The following is a 22,385-nucleotide window of genomic DNA, read 5'->3' on the forward strand; positions in this document are numbered from 1 at the left end:
TAGCACCGCAAACCACATCAAATGTAGACTCACAAGAGAAATACAGACCACTGTCAGTTGGGACTGGGTCACCACTCAAGATTAGAACAAGTCAAAAACTGAGGGCACCGACCTAGGAGGTCTAGAAGATGAAAATTGCCTTCAGAATCCACATTTGCTAGTATGCTGTAAAAAATGAAGTGTCTACTTCATGGGTAGGCAAACTAAGGCCTGGGGGCTAGATCCGGCCCAATCACCTTCTAAATCCGGCCCACAGACGGTCTGGGAATCAGCGTGTTTTCATGAGTAGAATGTGTCATTTTATTTAATATCCATCTCTGGGTATTTGTGGGGGCTGCCTTGTGTTTTTACATGAGTAGAATGTGTGCTTTTATTTAAAATGCATCTCTGGGTTATTTGTGGGGCATAGAAATTTGTTCATTTTTTCTCAAAAATATAGTCTGGCCCCCCACAAGGTCTGACTGAAAAAGTTTGCTGACCCCTGGTACTTGCTTAGAGTGTCAGAGTTGTTTTACTTATACAGATCACTAGTAAAGGTAAAGGTACCCCTGCCCGAACGGGCCAGTCTTGACAGACTCTGGGGTTTGTGCGCCCATCTCACTCAAGAGGCCGGGGGCCAGCGCTGTCCGGAGACACTTCCGGGTCACGTGGCCAGCGTGACAAAGCTGCATCTGGCGAGCCAGCGCAGCACACGGAACGCCGTTTACCTTCCCGCTGGTAAGCGGTACCTATTTATCTACTTGCACCCGGGGGTGCTTTCGAACTGCTAGGTTGGCAGGCGCTGGGACCGAGCAGCGGGAGCGCACCCCGCCGCGGGGATTCGAACCGCCGACCTTTCGATCGGCAAGCCCTATGCGCTGAGGCTTTTACCCACAGCGCCACCCGCGTCCCATACAGATCACTACTCCCACCTTAATCATCACTGAAAGAATGGGAAAATTGACTTGACACAAGATCACTCTGAAATCAGTCCAGAATCACTATCATTTCCTGGTCTTGTACTAGCTTTTACAAACACATATCTCCACTATGGATTGAAGGCTGAAGAAAGTCACCTGAACTGTAACTATGAGATCAATTTCTCTTTCTCTACACTCCTAAGGTTTCGACAGGATTCTTCCACCTCTTCCATCCTGCATTTCCAGTCCTAGGTGTAGCTGCTCTCATCATGCCTTGAGAGTGTGAGTAAGTGTGTTGTGTGTTTGTACAACTGTGAGGTTGAGAGAATCAGGCCTCATCTGCACTATTTATTTAAAGCAGCATCATAAAACTGTCATGGCTCCCCCCAGAGAATTATGGGAACTGTAGTTTGTTAAGGCTGCTGATTCTCTAGGCGGCTTTACAGTCAATCCCTCTTCCAAGGGAACTCTGGAAACTGTAGCTCTGCAGGAAGAATAAGGGTATCCCAACTCTCAGCACACTTAAAGTACAGTTCCCAGGATGCTTTGTGGGGGGGAGCAAGCTATGACTGTTTCAAGTGGTATGATACTGCTTCAAATGTATAGTGCAGATAGGGATGGAGAGAGTAAGTGTGTTGTGTGCAGATAGGGATGGAGAGAGTATGTGGTTGCATGTGTGTAAATTTGTGAGGGAATGTGTGTAAATAGTCACACCCACATTGATACAGTGGTGCCTCGGGTTACAGACGCTTCAGGTTACAGATGCTTCCGGTTACAGACTCCGCTAACCCAGAAATAGTACCTCGGATTAAGAACTTTGCTTCAGGATGAGAACAGAAATCATGCAGTGCCGGTGCAGCGGCAGCAGGAGGCCCCTTTAGCTAAAGTGGTGCTTCAGGTTAAGAACAGTTTCAGGTTAAGAACGGACCTCCAGAATGAATTAAGTTCTTAACCCAAGGTACCACTGTATTTGGCTCTTGGAAGGGTGCCTGTCACTGCAGCCCTCAGTTCTCCTTCATCAAAAAAGTTGCTATCCCTATCTTAAAAAGTCAGCAAATGAGTTTAACAATTACTTAAGCTGTAATAGTTTCAAGGAACGCTAAACAGGGCAATATGATTTCCTTTGAATTTGGGTGACTGGAAAGGGGGAATGACTTATTCAGTTCCAGCTTTTCAAGCAGCATGGCAAACGCACAAAGCACAACTCTTTATTATGTCACCACACACTCAGTGGGCTTTCGAAGGCATTTCTGTGTCAAGAGGAGAGCTAACCACTTCTTGTCCACACTACTGGGCTGTTCTTGCAATTCTTGGCCGACTGCCCAGTTTGTCTGTCATTCATCCTGTGTTTTTTTTCTTCGCCTTTGACAAGGAGTACTCTCAGGCCCCAGGAACACATGCCTCTGACTGCTAGGTGATACGTAGTGATTAATAGAAATAATCATCTTAATTTGTGAAATAAAATCAATTGCCCTATACATGCAGAAGCCCCAGACAAGATGTACGCGAAAAACTTTTCTGCATTGCTGGCTCTTATGAAACTGGGACAGCGCTCAAGATTTATGTTTTGCCTTCCCCTTCCAGGCTTGCCCTGGAGTGGCTTAACTCGACACCCCAATAAATCTTTGCACAAACTGATTTGACAGAATATTTAGACTTATAAATGAGTTTGTTTCAATCAGGGGAGCCAGGCTGGGAAACACAAAGTGCATCTTTGTTTGGGAATTCAAGGCAGGAAGTATACATTGGGACAGAGGGCCTTGGATCAATCCATGGCTCTAGTGTTTATTTCATTAGACAATGTATCAGAATTCTCTTTAGCATGCCTGAAAATGTACAGAGGGTGTGTTAGGATTAAGTGGTACAAATAGTGGTATCTAAGTGACTGACTATGTATACAGTAATGTTTATTCATCTGTTTCCGTGCAGTTTGAAAGGGATAAAATTTATCAGGCACGTGCACTAATAATTTTGTTTCCCATGCCACAGCAGTTAATGAATGTTTTTTTGGTGTGATGGATTTTTACGCAAGGAGATAAAACACTACAGTCTTTACTAAAAATAGCACTTGCCTGCCATCCATTCCCATGTACAAATAACAGTGGAACTGTTAGTATGCCCCTTCCTAAGCACACTTTGTAAGAATTTGCTTTCAACTCCTTTTTCCTGCTCTTTCACTGTGGTAGGATATGACAAGTCACAGTTTGGCCAAGTGTGCTCTAAGGTTTTACATCAGAACTGGAGAACCAATTACTGTGAGTGTTTTTGACTGGCAGAAATGTGCCACTGAACTCCCATTAGGCCTCTTGCTTTCCTGGATGAAAGACAGACTGCGTGAGTGTGTGCAGAAAATAGCCTACTGTACAATGATAAAAGTTATATTCATTGCTTGGCCCGCCTTTGCCTCTAGCCCTGCCTCCTGCTGGCACACGGCCCTCAGGAGGTGGCCCAGAAGGGAATATGGCCCTCAAGCTTAAGAAGATTTGTCACCTCTAATGTAGGAGTAGGTGTCCCTCTACGTCCTTTGACATGAAGCCATTGAGAGCTAAGATAAGCACAAGTACTTTGAATTGAATTTGGAAATGGGCCAGCAGCCAATGCAGTTGTTTCAGAAATGGCAGATATATTCCCTTTGGCTGGTCCCTGCTGTATTTAGACTAACTGAAATTTTGGGGAAGTTTTCAAAGGCAGCCCCACTATGAAGATAGACATTCCCAGAGTGTTAATTTGTTGCAGGAAAAACAACAATGAAGAATCTTGTGGCACCTTTTTGTGAATTAATTATGGCATTTGCTTCTGTGACCACTTCATCAGAGGCATGTTGTTATTTCGTGTGTGTTGATCACAGTTTATAATTCACTTCCAACAAACCATGCACGCATACTTGTAAACTAAGGATGGCATTTCATTCAGCTATTGAGCTGGACTCAGCTTTCGTTGACTAATTTGTTAGTTTTGAAAGATGTCACGATACTCTTTGTTGAGATGTTGTTTGTGCTGGTGAAAAGAATGACTTGAGATGTGATTAGTTTCTTTGGGGCAAAGGAGAAGCTTATTTGAATATCTTATGGGATGTGACAGATTAATGTACGTGGTGAGGAAGAGAGCAAAAAGAATTCTAAAAATCAGTTGCCCACCATCACACTAGTTTCCTCTGTGTTTTATTTTTAACGAAATGGTAGTGTGCAAATAAATATAAATATGGAATAAGGCATCTGGTGGCCTCTTTCTTCTTAGATCATATTCCTTCCGTAGCTCTCTGATGGGATATATGCACAAGGACACAGTGGTTAGTAGAAAGGATTATCAAATAGATGCTTGCCTTGCCAATGCAAACTATAATTGCCACATATAAGCTGGCTCAGCATTTTTGTGGCCTGCCTGTTTCCTTTCTTTTTCTAGGCAGTTAAAAAGATGTTGGAGGAAAAGAGTAGAAACAATGCATTTTTTCCTAAGGAGAGGATCTTTTCAACCTAAAATACTTGCCAATTAGAAAAGAAATAAATCATTTTTAAATTGTTGTTGTTGTTGTCGTTTAGTCATGTCCGACTTTTCGTGACCCCATGGACCAGAGCATGCCAGGCACTCCTGTCTTCCACTGCCTGCCGCAGTTTGGTCAAACTCATGCTGGTAGCTTCGAGAACACTGTCCAACCATCTCGTCCTCTGTCGTCCCCTTCTCCTTGTGCCCTCCATCTTTCCCATCATCAGGGTCTTTTCCAGGGAGTCTTCTCTTCTCATGAGGTGGCCAAAGTATTGGAGCCTCAGCTTCATGATCTGTCCTTCCAGTGAGCACTCAGGGCTGATTTCCTTCAGAATGGATAGGTTTGATCTTCTTGCAGTCCAAGAGTCTCCTCCAGCACCATAATTCAAAAGCATCAATTCTTCGGTGATCAGCCTTCTTGTAGCCCTGTTCTTCTATTGCAGCATAAACAACAAAGAGTCTTGTGTCATGTTAAATAATAACAGCAGAACCTTTTATAGACTGCTGACCATCTCATGAGATGCATGAAGTGTTCTCCTGAATTGCAGGCTTATATATTGCAGACACATGGTTGAAATTACTAACAGTAAGGTCAGAGGCAAACAAAATGCAGCAAAAATACAGGCAGTGATAACTGTGGTCATTCACAATAGAGTTGTTGATAACACAGACATCCTGGCATTGGTAAGTCAATAAACAAATACCGAGTGAGATAAAACCCTTTGTCTTGATTTGTTCTGTAAGTGATAGCATTGAACTTCTTGATGTAATTCAACATATTTCAGGCTCCTTTTGAGGTTCCTGTGTTCCAGCATAGCCACTTTAAGGTCAGCCACAGAGTGGCCAGGGAGACAGAAATGTTCCCTTACTGCTTGAATAGTGCCATTTCTGATGTCTGATTGGTGTCCATTTATCCTTTTGCATGGAGATTGGCCGGTTTGCCTTATGTAGAAAGGCATTGCTGGCAGATAATGTCTTATATCTCATTGGAAGATGGGCAAATGCACGAACCCCATATGTTGTATTAGGTCCTGTAATAGTGTTGCCAGGATAGGCATGAGGAGAAGTTGACATCTGCCTTTGCTGCAGCGTCTAGTCTTTGTGTCTGTATCTCTGTTATTTGGCCATGTGTTGCTGGCCAATAGCTGTTTTGGGTTGGGAGGTTGTCAATAAGCAAGAACAGTCCTACCACCTAAGGCCTGGGATAGGAAAGTGTCATTATTCAGACTGAGCTGTTGATTGTTGATGATATAGGTGTCAGTAGTTTCAGCTGTATGTGACAAGGGCTCTGTCATTTTTCCACATCTCAGGCTATTACTGAGTACCAACCTGGCCTTGCTGGTCTTTCCCCCCAGCAAACTAAAATGCTAGAGCAATTGCAGTTCAACACACTAAAATACAAGAATAATAGCAATTCATTATTTGAAGTCCCATTCCAAAGATATCAATTAACAATACACACTAATAAATGGGGGGGGGTGTCTTAGCTCCAGGGAGCCCTACTTCTGCACGCACTGTGCACACCTTTAAATTCCCCACTGTGTGGTTGCTGTGTGTTTTCTAGGGCCACAAACACTACAACACAGTTTTGTTAATTGCCAACAGGCCCCCAAAATTGACAGCTTTACAGTTAAAACAGGCACGTGGTGCAGGAGTGTAAATCCGAGGAGGAAAAAAGGTTGTGTCATTGTGGAAAAGAAAACAATAATGTGTGTTTTCTGGAAAAACTGAGGGATGCCATTTATATTCTCGAAAGATGGATTACGTTAGTGTCGTCAAAATTTAATGACTATTTTGTATGTTTGTAATTCAGGGGTTTTAGGCTTCTTTGTGTTGTCTGAGAAGGTAACACATCCCTCACATTAATATTATGCAGTGTTTTAATGTTAGATGCCGAGTGCTAAAATATCTTCAACAAACATCCAAAAAATGAAGCCATTCACATCTTTAAATTTTGTTTTGTTTTGTTTTGTTTTCAAATAAACTTGCCATATTCCTGAGTTTAAGTTGGGACTTCAGCATGTAATATTACGGTTGTATTTTATGGAGTACAAAGAGTTTTCAGAATAACTTACACAACCATCTTGCTATTTCTTCCTTCCCTTCCTTTTCATCATTCCAAATGCTAGTTACAAAGCCTCTCTTTCCATTAATCCTCTGTGTGCTTCGTGAATTTTCAGCATTTGTTCTCCCTGGTAACACAGCATCTTATGCAGGTTGCACAGCTACCTTAAAACAATAGCTAGATAGATGTTTACAAAGGACAGCTGCCAGTTGCACATTGTGAATTTGGGTTCTGGTGGTAAAATGTCAGCTTGTAGCTGAAACACAAGCTGTGTGTGATATATATGGTATTAATAAATAAACTGCAGAGCTTCGCAGCTGCAGTACCTTGAAACAGGATCTGGTGAAATGTAATAGGTTTGGTAGCACGACTGCTTGCTCTAGCTGTGCTCGTTTAAGGGCCAAGACTTGATTGGCAGCTGTGGCATATAGCAGTCATTCATCTTTGCTTTTCTAATGACCTTAGAATGGTTGTTGTCGATGTGTTAAAATTAATTATTACAACGCTGCAGCGTTTTTCTTCTCTCCCCGCCCCACCCCCCCGTCCACCCTCAGGAAACCTCTTGGGCGGTTTAATTCTTTGAAAATTAAACTCTTAAGCTGTTTAATTCTAGAGTTTGTTCTTGGGATGCTGTATCAGCAATGTGTATGCTAATTCCTATGTTCAGAAGCTATAAAATGCAGCTACAGAAAACTCCAGGTGCAATTTTGGCATAGGAGGGACAGACTTGAGGAGACCATGATTTACATCTTTGTAATTAGTTCGTGCTCAGTTCATTTACTCTCAGAAAGGGATTTTCCATGCCTTCTTCTAAAACGTATTAGTCCCAGAAGATACCATTAAAAGGTCCTTCGTGGAATTGGCATCTGGAAGGCTTTGTTTTGTGATGGGGTTGGGTAGAGAGGGAGAGGGTTGAGCTGCAGGTGAACTAGGAATGTGAACAGCCAGTAGGAAGTGCTGCTATTGAGCAGTTGGTAGAGGTGCAAGGAAATGTGTATATGCATAACACAAATAAGGGAGTGTCTATTAATATGTACCTCAAAATTGAGTTGATGCCCAGTGGTATCACCCTACATGTGTGTGCAAAGGTAAAGGTAAAGGGACCCCTGACCATTAGGTCCAGTCGTGACTGACTCTGGGGTTGCGGCACTCATCTCTCTTTATTGGCCGAGGGAGCCAGCGTACAGCTTCCAGGTCATGTGGCCAGCATGACTAAGCCGCTTCTGGTGAACCAGAGCAGCACACGGAAATGCCGTTTACCTTCCTGCCAGAGCAGTACCTATTTATCTACTTGCACTTGGACGTGCTTTCGAACTGCTAGGTTGGCAGGAGCAGGGACCGAACAACGGGAGCTCATCCCGTCGCGGGGATTCGAACCGTCGACCTTCTGATCGGCAAGTCCTAGGCTCTGTGGTTTAACCCACAGCACCACCCGCATCCCATGTGTATCTAGGCCATACATATTTGGTATCATAGCTTCTATCATGGGAAGGTACAACCTGAGTGAGATACAACATGGGCCAAGTTAGTTCCAGCAGCTCAGCTCCACACACGTACCCCTGAGGCCCTTCGTGGGAGCTGTTGGCAACTGCCAACCAGAGAAGGTCTACCTCCATCACAAGCTGAGTGAGTTGAAGCTGCTTGGCCCTGTTCAGAAGTGATCCAGCGGACTCTGCTGTCTTGTAGGCACAGGCTGAAGGGTGACACCAGGGAAGACCAAGGGTGAAAAAAAGGAAATGCCACCTGAATTATCCTGGCACCAGAGGAACACCATGATTTCTGTTATTGATTTTTATTATGTGAATCTTTTGTAAGCCACTTTGAAAGCTTCTCAGGGCTATAAAGCAGGTTACAAGCATTCAAGCTAAACAACCAAAACATAAACAGGTGGGGGATTTATAAAATCCTACTTCCTGCCTTCATATATTTTGATATATATCACCCACATGCCATACATTTAAAGCATCGTCATATGACTTTAAACAGTTTTGGCCTCTCCCAAAGAACCATGGAGACTGTAGTTTGTTAAGGGTGCTGAGATTTATTCGGAGACCCCTATTCCCACCATAGAGTGACTGGATGGCAAGAGAGATATTGATTATTAAACTACTCTGTCGAATGTATGAGGGGAATACACTTAACAACTCTCAGCACCCTTAAGAAACTTCCCAGGATTCTTTGTGGAAACCATGAGCCATAAATTTCAAAGTTGCATAATAGTGCTTGAATTGTATAGTTTGTATAGTTTAATTGTATAGTTTGCATTGTATTAGAGAAGAGTTCGGGCAAGCATCACATAATTTATTTTCCCACTGAGCTTCTTTCTATTCATTAAATTCTTACTACCCTCATTCGGTTGAGACTTGATTTAAATTCTCCATTTCAAAAAATATATATGCCAAAATGTGTTGGATTTTGGCTTTCCTGATCAAAGAAGCTGGGTATTGTAATGCATTGTCATATCCCCCAAAGAGTGGGAGATATGCAAATTTGTTGGATGAACAACACAAGTTTCAAAAAGATATTTGTGCTGGTTTTTATACTTGGATTATTTCCATCCATGTTTCTGAAACCAGAAATCTCTTGTCAATAGTGATGAAGTGGGTTGCTGAAGTACAATGACGTTTCTGTCTGTCAATCCGCTTATCTCTTTTGACTTTTAAGTTGCCCCTCTTCCCGCCTCCCCTTTTCCAGCCCTGCTAAACAATCAGCTATCTAATGTTTGCTGAAGGCAGCTCTGCCCCCCAACTATGCCATTATCTCCTTGGTGGTCTTCACGTTTTGGTGACCACTTATTGGTCCAGGCCTTCTGGGAATCCTTTGCTTTCACTATAGATAGAAACCATCTGTTGTCTGTCTTTTCTTTATTGGGAGATTATTAGTATGTGTCTACCTAGCAGTGGAACTCTAAGCTCTTGGCTTTTTAAATGCAGCATCGGCAAGCCCCTGAGAACTAAACAATCTTGCTTACACAGGAGAAGGAGTAAACAGCTTTGGCAAATAATTTCAGACACTGCCATTAGTGTTTGTAAAAGATATAAACAGAACTTGTGAAAAATAAAATGTGTTTGGGTTTAAGCATGGAAAGGGAGAGGGGGAGATCCAGAGAGATGTTACAACAACTTGCTTCCAATATTGACTTAAAAAAAACACAACAACCCTAATTCTCTCATACAAAGAAGGGCAAATCAGAACTCTTTTTTTAATGCTAAAAGTTGCACTCTTTCTTTCTGGCTGTTGGACATGCCAATATGTAAACATTTCAGGGAGAATTTTACACCACCTCATCTTTATGTCAAGCAGCATTTAATGGTTGAATGATCCCGTGCCCCGGGTCTTGGCAGCTATCCTCCGGGGTCCAACATTTTGGGGATTACATTGACAGTCAGTCAGTGGACCATATCCAACGTAAACTAGACTAGGACCATTTAAAATCAGTTACTATCAACAAGTCAAATTAGCTTTATGTAGGTTACAGGCTTTTTCTCGGAAGATTTCAAAACAATGTGGAATTTTAACCATCACGGGACTTTTTCTCTCGTTTGTGTTTTCAGAAAAGTCCCTGAAACATCAGATTGCGCACTGCTTACCTGATTCAATGTAAGGTTAAGCAACTTGCGCTACTTATATTTAATAAATGAATCATGAGCTTTCCCCCTTTCCTTCCTAGGTGGAAATAACTCTTCAGGATGTCAATGACAACCCGCCAGTGTTCCCTACAGATATGCTTGATCTGACTGTAGAAGAAAATATCGGAGATGGTTCTAAAATAATGCAGCTGACAGCTATGGATGCTGATGAGGTAGGATCTTATTGCTTCTTTGAAGGGTAGCAGGACACTTCTGTCACAACAATGTTGTTAGGCATAGATTTCCAGCCTTGTTTCTACTCCACCCACTGATATTTGCCTGGAAGACGGTGGCGTGGAGTGGAAAAATGCAAGTGTTTAATTTTTTTCTGTGAGTTGAGACTGCCCATTCTATCCCTGCGCACCTGATTCCAGGACTTTTCAGAACCCCATGTGGTCTCTTGTTCTCAGAGACTCCCCTAGTGGGGACCTTACTTAAATTAATTTGATTGACCTCATCCATCACAGGACATCGCTTGCTTTGCTTTATTTAACATACAAAGTTTTCTCTCCTGTGTGTCTGTCCTCTACTTCCTATTTTCTAGTCTCTCGTCTTGCCTATCTTTCATCCATCCCCTCTCTTCCTTTTGTACAGTTTCCTTTCCTGTTTACCTGCTCCTTTCTGCTGGGAGATGGTTCAAACTCTCCCACATGGCAGCCTTTTAACAGTTGCCAGATGCCCCCTCCCTCTTCTCAACATGTGGTACACCTGAACAGCTCCTCTTCTGGTCCCTTGAGAGCCAGTGTGGTGTAGTGGTTAAGAGCAGTAGACCCGTAATCTGGTGAACCAGGTTCGTGTCTCCGCTCCTCCATATGCAGCTGCTGGGTGACCTTGGGCTAGTCACACTTCTTTGAAGTCTCTCAGCCTCACCTCACAGAGTGTTTGTTGTGGGGGAGGAAGGGAAAGGAGAATGTTAGCCGCTTTGAGACTCCTTAGGGTAGTGATAAAGCAGGATATCAAATCCAAACTCTTCTTCTACATACTGGGGGCCACACAGAGACCAACCCCACCTGCCACAGCCCCCTCAAATAGATTCATGACATTTTGCAGAAATATGTGAGGTGGCAGATTCCTAAACATTGGAGAGCCACATGGGGGGTTTAAGGCACCATCCACCACTGTACACATTTCTTCCTTTTCTCTGTGTCTGCCTTGCATGGCATGATTTTATTTATTTATTTTTTATATCTCTTGCCTTCTTCCGACAATGTCCCCTCATGTTCTTTTTCGACACAGGATCTGAGTGCTGCATCTTGATGTTCATACAAATAGCTTGACCACCTATAGTGCACATACATTCATTTGCAATAAGGTTTCCACATGTCCCAGAGTTCCATATCGTATGGAAATCTTCATGCATCCAGCTGTATCTGTGAAAGCTATGTCACAGCAGTCATTTATGTTAATTGCATATTCACCAGTGGCAGGGCTAGCCAGCATGTCCAAAGTTGAGTAATTTGACAGTTATTAATGCCTGAAGGAAGTTTCTGTCACTGTGTCTATCTCCAAGAAAGCCTCTAAGCTTCAGTAGAGTGTTAGAAATCCGTGACATACAAAAACCTCTACATGAAATCTGTAGTGACATGTTTTAAAAAGTGTGCATGCCAAATGACGAGACTAGGTTAAGGCTTCTTTGAAACCCATTGCGTAAACGTGTAAAAGAGTGTTTCATATGACAGAATTTGATTGCTGCATTTGGCTAACATTCAGCTTAATGGGATCAAGGTGGTCACTATTTTGCAATCTGCACAGAAGGTGTAACATTTTCTCTAGTGCCATGGGATGAATATTAATGATAGCTATGATATCTCACAGCACAGTACTACTGTACTTCAAAAGTGTTGACAGGAAATTTCTAGATTTTCTTCTTACTTGCCTAATTTATAGGATTTGCTCCTTACCCACAGCAGCAGTTATGGTAGAAGAGTCTATAGCTGAGGCACATTGTTGTAAAAATGAAGTATCACACTTGGATGATAAAGAATGTAACACTTGAGTAATATAAGATTATTATTGAAAGAATCTGTTCAAACATTTTAATTATACTTTTATGGGTAAGTGTTCTACACACTGCACAGACATTGAGTATGAAAGTAATACTGTGGAATGTATCCCCTGAGTAGGCAAGGAAGTAAGTCTACAGTGAATTTTTTTTCACAGAAATGTGGAGGCAAAATAAGGGTTTTCAGAGTCAAAGATTTCTCAAACCCCTTTTTATGTGTCATCTCCTGCCTTTTCACAACTACTGCACAGTGCCTTTTTTAAAAAAAACAAACAAACACCAATTTCTTCCTGAGAGAATTGCAGCCTATCAAGGATCATGTAGAAAATGTTACTTAGCCACACATCCAGTTACATTGGTCAACATAACACAGTCAATCACAGTAAAAACTAGATGCACTATCTCACTCTGATGAGGCTTGATGATGTCATCACATTGACAAATCTGCTTGACTACATGGCTTTGAAGTCCATTCAGAGTGAGAGCAGTGCCCCTGCTATACCATTGAACAAATAAACATTTTGTTTGTTTTCATAGTCTTGTGAATCACCAGAATGAGGAAGTGTGTTTTACAAGACAATGTTCAGTATGAAACACAACCCTCTGCTTCATATCAGCCATCCAAAAAAGTTCATATGGGTATACGATTTCCTCAAGACTTAGCTCAGCTCTGACCTGTCCTACCCCAGCTAGGCTCCAGGTTCCCCCAAAAGCAAGCTGCAGCTATAGCATCATCATCATCATCATCATCATCATCACTTTTAATTTGTATATCGTCTTCCTAATTAACAATACCCAAGGTGGTTTACAAGCTGAAGAAACAAAGAATGTGCACCATATAACAATCTAATCCAATACAAAAATGTGATAATAAAACATAACTTTAAAACAGGCAACTTATATCAAATAAAGTAATATTCAACAATCCATTAGAATAGTACAGTGGTACCTCAGGTTACATACGCTTCAGGTTACAGACTCCGCTAACCCAGAAATAGTGCTTCAGGTTAAGAACTTTGCTTCAGGATGAGAACAGAAATCATGCTTCGGTGGCAAGGTGGCAGCAGAAGGCCCCATTAGCTAAAGTGGTGCTTCAGGTTAAGAACACTTTCAGGTTAAGAACGGACCTCCGGAACGAATTAAGTACTTAACCTGAGGTACTACTGTATAGACTAATATTAAATACCAGCATATAAAAATTAAACAAAAATCCACTCTTAACAATTATAATAAAAAAATTCTAAACTATAATCAGTAAAACAACGGCAAGTCACAGTGCATATAATAATACAATGCAAATTGAGAAGCAGAGACTGGAGGATGGGGCAGCGCAGGTGGAAGAAAGCCTTGCCTGATGAAGTCTCTCCCCTCACAGTTCTTCCTTAACCAGCATCTCTTAACCAGGTGCTATAGTGGAGTAGGGGTGAAGAACTGGCTCCCCCATTCCCACAGGATGGGTAAGAAGGGCTGCCCACCGGTCAGTCCCCTGACAACACAACATCACATGGCCTATTTTTGCGGAGTGCTGGGTACAGAAGGGGCACAGCAGTATCTTTCTCTTTTATATGATCAGTACCAGTGCAAGTAAATACATCAGGAATGACAGATTTGTGCAAAAAAATGTTTATTTGGCAAGGGAATCTTTTCTGTCGGGGAGCCTCGAGGAACATTATAGGGAGATTCCAATCTTAGCTCTTTGTACTCTAACTTTTCTTTTTACTTTTTAATATAAAAGTGATATGATCAGCTCATCATTCCAAATCCATGGTTTACTTACTTACTTGAAAATTTCTTTAAAATTTGTAATCAAATTCTTAGAATCAGCGCAAAAGCTTACCGTTAATTTGGATGAAAAATATAATGCACTTTGACCTTTTCTTGTCACTGTTTAGGGTGCAAATGCTCTGGTAACTTACACCATCATCAGTGGTGCAGACGACAGCTTCCATATCGATCCAGAATCGGGAGAATTGATAGCCACCAAGCGTTTGGACCGAGAACGCCGTTCTAAATATTCTCTGCTGGTTCGTGCTGATGATGGCCTGCAGTCTTCAGATATGAGAATAAACATTACTATTAGTGATGTTAATGATCATATACCCAAGTTCTCCAAACCTTGCTATTCCTTTGACATACCAGAAGATACCACTCCAGGTGAATAGTAGATGTCATTACTGTCCTTATCATTCCTGCTTCCTTGTGCTTTTAACAGCTGGAATAACTCAGACTTCTTTGGAAATATTATGTTCTTGTGCAGATTCAGCAAATTTAATACCAGTTAAATAACGAACGACATTTAAAGGGCCAGGTATCTAGGCTTCACTGATTTGTCCATCAATTCTCTGCTTATGTTTTTGTTTACTGCACACTATGGACTCGCTGCCCTTGTCTCATAAAACTCTTAAATTGCTACTACAATTACTACAATTTGAAGTTGTCACTGTCAGAAGAGATAGGCAAATATATGCACATTATTGTCCAAAAGTTAGCTTGAACTAGCCCAGCTCTCTTTCTTCCAAGCTTGTACAGGTGGAGGAGCGAGAATAAGTTCACTAGATTCTCTCTGTTTCTTTTAAAAAAAATATCATTCTTTGACTGGCATAAGAACAGATTTTAGAATGAGTGAAAACACATGTGATATCTGAAGCACTATATAATATTCTGTTTCAAGTATGAAGAGAAATTCAAAACCAGCAAGTGTAGTGATTAGCTGCTGACCATTTAAAATATCTCGCTACGTATCAGGAGCTCTTGACACACCTATGCATAAGAGGCTGCAAAAGGAGGTTACGTTATCTCTTTGAAAAAGTTATAAATGTGAAATTATACTCTCAGAGGTCTATGAGGAAATAGGATAGTACACCATATTGAAACATGGTCGTTCCTTAAAGGAGTTTTACTGGACTTACCTTGAACACCATTTTTCCATTAAGAACATAACTGTATCATGCTTTTTTCCAAGGAGGAAAAAAAAGTTCAACTGCAGTTAAAATTTTGCTGGGCAGAAATTTTGGTTTGAATATATATTCAATGGCTTTGTTCTCGCATAACACTAAACTATGGATTAGTAAAACATTACCCTTCCAACTCTACAGTTCTATGATTCTTTGACATAAGTATGGGTTGCTGGCAATGAACAAACTATTGTTAAGCTGCTGCACAGAGTTCACTAATCACACCAAGGCTTAATGTGCTGTGTGAACCTTGCCTAGTGGTTTAACAAGAATTTGTTTCCTACCAGCAAACCACAAACTGAAACAATGGTTAGTTGTTGGCTACAAACCATGGTTTGGCATTATGTGTGATATCAGCACTGTTCCTTAACCATGGTTTGTTTCACCAGCCCAGCCCAGAAGCTCACCAAACTAAAAAAATCTATGAGGCAAGAGCAGCTGGAAAAGAAAGAAATTTATGGAAAAACAAACTGTGGCTTGTTTGATCATTTGTGGAACAACTTGTAGCAAACTCACCATTTGTTGTAGAAACTATGGCTCAATGTTATGTATGAACCAGGCCAGGGTATATTTTAAGTGTATATTTTCTCCCCCCCTCACAGGCTTCTTTTTTAAAAAATAAGGTGATCATTTGTCCAACTTTATGGATTTGATTCTTTACAAATCCCGTTAGACTGATGAGTAGGATACAAATGCTCTAAAATAAACTATCATTTAAATACTGTTTATGGATATGTTGGCACACACTTATAATAATGGATAGTAGGACACGTATTTTCTTTGACATGAACCATTTTGGTTTTTCCACCCTCCTAATTCATCTCTAGGTTCTTTAGTGGCAGCCATCTTAGCGACAGATGAAGATTCAGGTGTGAATGGAGAAATTACGTACACTGTGAGTGAAGACGATGGAGATGGAACATTTTTCCTCAACCCAGTCACTGGCGTTTTTAACTTAACTTGTATGTTGGACTATGAAGTGCAGCAATATTACATTCTTTCAGTTCGTGCGGAAGATGGCGGTGGGCAATCCTCCACTGTGAGGGCTTATTTCAACATACTTGATGTAAATGATAATTCACCAGTATTCAGCATGGCGTCATATAGCACATCTTTGATGGAGAACCAACCTCCAGGATCTACTATCCTTATTTTCAATGTTACTGATGCAGATGATGGTATGTATTTTCCCATTTTTTTAAAATGTGTGCATTTGGGAGTATATTTGCACATTTATTCTTTTTGATTATTATTTATTATTTATGCATTTTCCATTTTTTCCTGTTTACACATCGTAATTCACCATCAAACATAGCTTCTATACCGACCTCCCAACCTAGCCTTCCATGGCATTCTGGGTTGTCCTAATGATGCTGCATATTAGTTTAATAATCCATCCTACTTTCTCCCTTTTTATCCCTCATTGTATTTAACTGTTGTTCATAGGATTGCCCCTACTTGTAGATTAATTTTGGTGTTGTATTTTTTTTAATTTATTTTTTTTAAGTCACATTTGCCCTTTGTCTTTTTTCCCCGATCCCTTAATTTTCACATTTAATTTTGTACCTTACTACCATATGGGCATTATCTCTCATAAGGGGTCAAAGAACAGCAATTAATATAAAGTTATAAGTAAATATATTACACACCTTATAATCAACATCACCCTTAGTAGCATCTGAAATAAATATCAAATAGTTTTGTTTCAATCACTAAGTAAATGGTAAATGAGGGTAGATGAAGCTTTTTGAGGATTCAGTCTGCAATCCTATACATACTTACCTAAGATTAAATCCCACTGAACTCATTACATTTGAGTAGATGCACCTAGACCATTATGTCAATCAGAGCATTCATTTCAAAATGCTAGCCTGATCACTTTCCATTCCAAATAAGGACATAAGAAGCGCCTTCTGAATCAGGCCACTGGCCCGTCGGGTCCAACATCCTGTACTCACAGTGGCCAACCACCTGTGTAGAGAAATTCTGCAAGCAGGACCTGGGCATAACAGCATTAGTTATGTTAGTAGTTGTTGTTATCTTTGACATCTGGTAGGAGAGAGTTCCACAGGGCAGGTGCCACTACCGACAAGGCCCTCTGCCTGGTTCCCTGTAACTTGGCTTCTCGCAGTGAGGGAACCGCCAGAAGGCCCTCGGCACTGGACCTCAGTGTTCTGGCAGAACGATGGGGGGTGGAGACGCTCCTTCAGATATACTGGACCAAGACTTACTTTGTCAGCTCAAATGTGTTATTATTGCATTATATTATTAAACTGGGCCATTAGAACATGTAGCAGATACATGGTGTTACTACAGAGCATAGACCATGCGATATTCAGTGCGACCAGTGCTTTTTTCTAGAAAAAAAGGTGCAGGAATGCTGCCCTGTCCTTCCTGCTTCTGCGCCAGCCAAAGACGCAGGGCTGCTCTGTGAATTCTGTGAGCTCCCTGTGCATCAGCTCTGCAGTCTGCCCTGTCCCTTCTGCTTGCACACACAAGCCTGAGAGACAGGGCAGATTGCAGAGCTGACACACAGGGAGGCTTCTTCTCACACATCAGCTGTTAGCCCAGGAGGCTGAAGAGCCTCATTAAAGCCGCGCTGCACCTCTGGCTCATGAAAAGACCCTCTCCAGTGCCCCTAAAGGATGTCCTCTTCATGCTCCAGGGATAGTCTTCTCATGAGCCAAAGGCATGGTGTGGGAAGAGGTGCTGGAAGGCGCATTCTTGCTGAAAAAAAGCCCTGAGTGTGACCAACTTTCTTCAGCTTACAGTCATACCTCATGTTACATCTGCTTCATGTTACGTTCTTTCAGGTTACGTCCCACAGCGACCTGGAAGTACCGGAAAGGGTTACTTCCGGGTTTTGCCACTCGCGCATGCACAGAAGCGCATAATTACGTCACATGCATGCACAGAAGTGGCGAATCGCAACCCGTGCATGCGCAGACGCGCCTCTGCGGGTTGCGTTCTTTTCATGTTGCGAACGGACCTCCGGAACGGATCCCGTTTGCAACCAGACGTACCACTGTATTGGGTAAATACTGTAAACGCCTTCTAATTTCAGTATTCAATATGCAGTGGTACCTCTGTTTACGAACTTAATTCGTTCTGGAGGTCTGTTCTTAACCTGAAACCATTCTTAACCTGAGGTACCACTTTAGCTAATGGGGACTCCCGCTGCCGCTGCCACATGATTTCTGTTCTCATCCTGAGGTAAAGTTCTTAACCTGAAGTACTACTTCCAGGTTGGTGGAGTCTGTAACCCGAGGTGTTTGTAACCCGTGGTACCACTGTATTCACACTGATAAGAATTCATATAAAGTATCTTATCGATATAATTATTTTGAAGATATATTATGGAAATTGTTGAGACTTAATTTAGGCAAGGATAGCCTTCTTCCACTGATTTCATTGGAAGAAGCATGGCTAATTTTGTCAATATAATGCCAATGTTTTCCTGTAAATGGATCAAAAGCTTACCCATGTCTCAACAAATACCCTAGAAAACATAATCCAGCTGTACTTTGAAACTTCATTCTCCTTAAGACATTGACTGTTTCTGCATGTTCCAAGAATGAATCTAGAAACAACAGATTGGCAGGATTCTGGCAAATTTCCTGTTTTTCCACAGTATAAACAATGATGAAGATGGAAGGAGAGTTCAGATGCTAAATATCCAGTGTCATTTCCTGTTTAACACACCCTCTGAAAACAATAGTTATTAACTTAAGTTTTGGATTTATTTGGCACTCTATGAACAAAATGAACATCAAAGAAAATTAACTATAACTTTCAAATCCTGAACAAATAAATGATATTTCTTATTGTTTGATCCACTTTAAAGTTTAATTGCAAAGCAGCTTTAAAACCCAGCATTGCAAACTTTTATTGTAGGACCAGGAGCTGATGCCAAAATATGGGGAAATGCTTATTGTGAAAATAATATCAGTTAACCTTCGAGATGTAATTTGACAATAATTGAAAGAAGGCTGCTTATTGTCTTGGATTGTAAAATTCAAACCAATTTCAAACATAACCTGATGTAAATATATGAATGTTTTATACTGAGACCATCAGTCCATCTAGTTCATTCTTTTGTGCTGTGATTGGCAGGAGTTCTCCAGGTTCTTGTTGAGAATTCGGGTGTGTGAGAGGATAGCTGTATTTCTGTTCTTGTATTGGCTTGACTAATGTCAATTAGCTGTTTTCTAATAGAGTGCAAACAAAATTGAATGCCTTCCCCATCCCTACTTTCAGCCAGGGCTGTGGTGAAATCCATTCCCCAATAATTCATTGGTGGTGATGAAAATGGAGATGTTTTGTTTATTCAGGGCATTTTTGGAACCAATATTGGTGACCTGTATTTACCATTGGTGGCTAGAAACATTAAAAGTAGAAGAAAATTTTATGTTCTGTGGTGGCAACAGAGCTCCTTATAATGGTAGCCAGAAGCTGGCCACAGTATCATATTTTATGTTATTCAAGTCTCATTTTACATCTACCCACTTTTTCAGGTTCCTCTCTGCATTGCCCTCCTCCTAATATTCTGCCTCTGTAAGATTTTAATCCCAGTTAAATTGACAACTTTCCTTTTCCTCACAGTAACTGGATTGAAAACTGTTATAAGTTCCCTGAGGAACTAAACATTTCAAGATATCACACCAGCTCAGTTGATAAATGTGAAAGACTTCAGTGTCATGCCTCCAATTCAGTATTGATTTCAAAATTGTTGTCTTGCTTCTGTAGTCTTATTGTTTCCTATTTAAATCAGTTGAAAAATTGCTGCCAGCTAATAAATTACCAGTTATTAAATATGGTACAGTGGTACCCCGCAAGACGAACGCCTCGCGAGACGAAAAACTCGCAAAACGAAAGGTTTTTTCGTTTTCGAGTTGCCTCGCAAGACGAATTTCCCTATGGGCTTGCTTCGCAAAACGAAGCTTGCCCCGGGGACAGCGGGTCTTCTCTTTTGAAGCAAGCGGCTGCGGGGAGATCGCTTCTCCCCACCGCCCCTTGCTTCAAAAGAGGTCCGGGGGCAGCGGGAAGCGCTCCCGCTGCCCCCGGACCTCTTTTGAAGCAAGCGGCTGCGGAGAGAAGGGATCTCCCCGCAGCCGCTTGCTTCAAAAGAGGTCCCCGACCTCGTTTGAAGCAAGCGGCTGCGGAGAGAAGGGATCTCCCCGCAGCCGCTTGCTTCAAAAGAGGTCCCCGACCTCGTTTGAAGCAAGCGGCTGCGGAGAGAAGGGATCTCCCCGCAGCCGCTTGCTTCAAAAGAGGTCCCCGACCTCGTTTGAAGCAAGCGGCTGCGGAGAGAAGGGAACACCTGCCCCAGCCACCCCGCTTCGGAACGCTGCTTCGAAGCGGGGTGGGGGGCGGGAGCACCTGCCCCAGCCGCCGGGCTTCGTAGCGCTGCTGTGAAGCCGGGCGGGGGGGTGGGAACACCTGCCCCAGCCACCCCGCTTCGGAACGCTGCTCCGAAGCGGGGTGGGGGGGCGGGAGCACCTGCCCCAGCCGCCGGGCTTCGTAGCGCTGCTGCGAAGCCGGGCGGGGGGTGGGAACACCTGCCCCAGCCACCCCGCTTCGGAACGCTGCTCCGAAGCGGGGTGGGGGGGCGGGAGCACCTGCCCCAGCCGCCGGGCTTCGTAGCGCTGCTGGGAAGCCGGGCGGGGGGTGGGAACACCTGCCCCAGCCACCCCCCTTCGGAACGCTGCTCCGAAGCGGGGTGGGGGGGGCGGGAGCACCTGCCCCAGCCGCCGGGCTTCGTAGCGCTGCTGCGAAGCCGGGCGGGGGGTGGGAACACCTGCCCCAGCCACCCCGCTTCGGAACGCTGCTTCGAAGCGGGGTGGGGGGCGGGAGCACCTGCCCCAGCCGCCGGGCTTCGTAGCGCTGCTGCGAAGCCGGGCGGGGGGGTGGGAACACCTGCCCCAGCCACCCCGCTTCGGAACGCTGCTCCGAAGCGGGGTGGGGGGGCGGGAGCACCTGCCCCAGCCGCCGGGCTTCGTAGTGCTGCTGCGAAGCCGGGCGGGGGGTGGGAACACCTGCCCCAGCCACCCCGTTTCAGAACGCTGCTCCGAAGCGGGGTGGGGGGGGGCGGGAGCACCTGCCCCAGCCGCCGGGCTTCGTAGCGCTGCTGCGAAGCCGGGCGGGGGGGTGGGAACACCTTCTGAAGGCGGGCGGGGGGCGAAAGTCTTTGTCCCCCCTGCCTGCCTTCCCAGGGGCTTTTAAATCGCCCCGGACAGCGGAGAAGTCCTCCGCTGTCCGGGGTGATTTTAAAATGCCGCCCGCCAGCATTTTAAGATCGCCCGGACAGCGGAGAAGTCCTCCGCTGTCCCAGGGTTTTTTAAAATGCTGGGGGTGAGAAGAAAAGCCCTTGTCCCCCCCCCCCCCAGCCTTCAGAAGAGGTCTGGGGACAGACTGTCCCTGGACCTGGTCCGAAGGCGGTTTCCCTAGGAACGCATTAATTGATTTTCAATGCATTCCTATGGGAAACCCTGCATCGCAAGACGAAAAAACCGCAAGACGAAGAGATTTGCGGAACGAATTAATTTCGTCTTGCGAGGCACCACTGTATTTTCCCCTTCAATTTCTGGCTTATATATACACACACACCCCGTATCAATGCATTTTTTCCCTGTAGAGAGCTCTGCTAAAGTGTAAGGTAAATATAGGATCAAGTTTTCATTTAGGTCTGGCATAAAATGTATGCAGAATGTTATTTAATACATCATCTATATATAAACACTAAAATGAAATAGCATCTTTTCAGTTTTAGAATAATAAATAGCCATGATTGATTCACTGAATATTACAGGGCTTAATTTATCCGCTAAGAACCTCAGATTGCTACTGAGAAGTGTTAGCATAAAGAATAAAGCAATTGACTGTATCAATAACTAATATCAAGTTTTACAAAAAGTGGGGAAAAAGACTGTTGAGGAAGGCCTTGATGGAAAATGAAAGCCATTAAATGCAAACCTCAATCTTTATGACCAATTAGTCAGATAAAATTTCCACATTATTTATTTAGCGCTGTAAGGTCTCAACCATTAATGGAGAGACATGAGAAAGTGATAGATGTTGGTTTGACTTTATAATGAATAATACAAACAGAACGGGTTTTGGGTTTTTAAACTGTCACCATATATTTCCCAGTGTATAGCACGCTTAGAGCTGCTTACCAGCTTTTGGTGCAATGTTTTGCTGAGTTAGGCTCCTTAAATTCCAATGAAGTAAGGATGCATGGTATTTTTGTCAGTGCATGAAATATATAGAAACCTAAGAAACACAGGAAACTTGTCTCATACTGAGTTAGGTGGCAGGTTCATAAAACTCCTTATTAGCTGTACCAGTGGTAAG

General features: G+C 42.9%; 1 protein-coding gene across 1 annotated transcript in view; it reads left to right on the plus strand.

Moving 5' to 3' along the window:
- FAT4 (FAT atypical cadherin 4) overlaps window positions 1–22,385 on the plus strand; it is a 141,637-nt gene that overhangs the window by 63,105 nt on the left and 56,147 nt on the right. The window contains exons 2-4 of the mRNA XM_083460323.1: window positions 10,118–10,249; window positions 13,971–14,232; window positions 15,860–16,210. Of these exons, the coding sequence (XP_083316449.1) occupies window positions 10,118–10,249; window positions 13,971–14,232; window positions 15,860–16,210 (745 nt within the window). The remainder of the gene's footprint in view (window positions 1–10,117; window positions 10,250–13,970; window positions 14,233–15,859; window positions 16,211–22,385) is intronic.

This window comes from Podarcis liolepis (genome assembly GCF_965112155.1).
Source record: "Podarcis liolepis genome assembly, chromosome: 9".
In the NCBI taxonomy this organism is placed as follows: domain Eukaryota; kingdom Metazoa; phylum Chordata; class Lepidosauria; order Squamata; family Lacertidae; genus Podarcis; species Podarcis liolepis.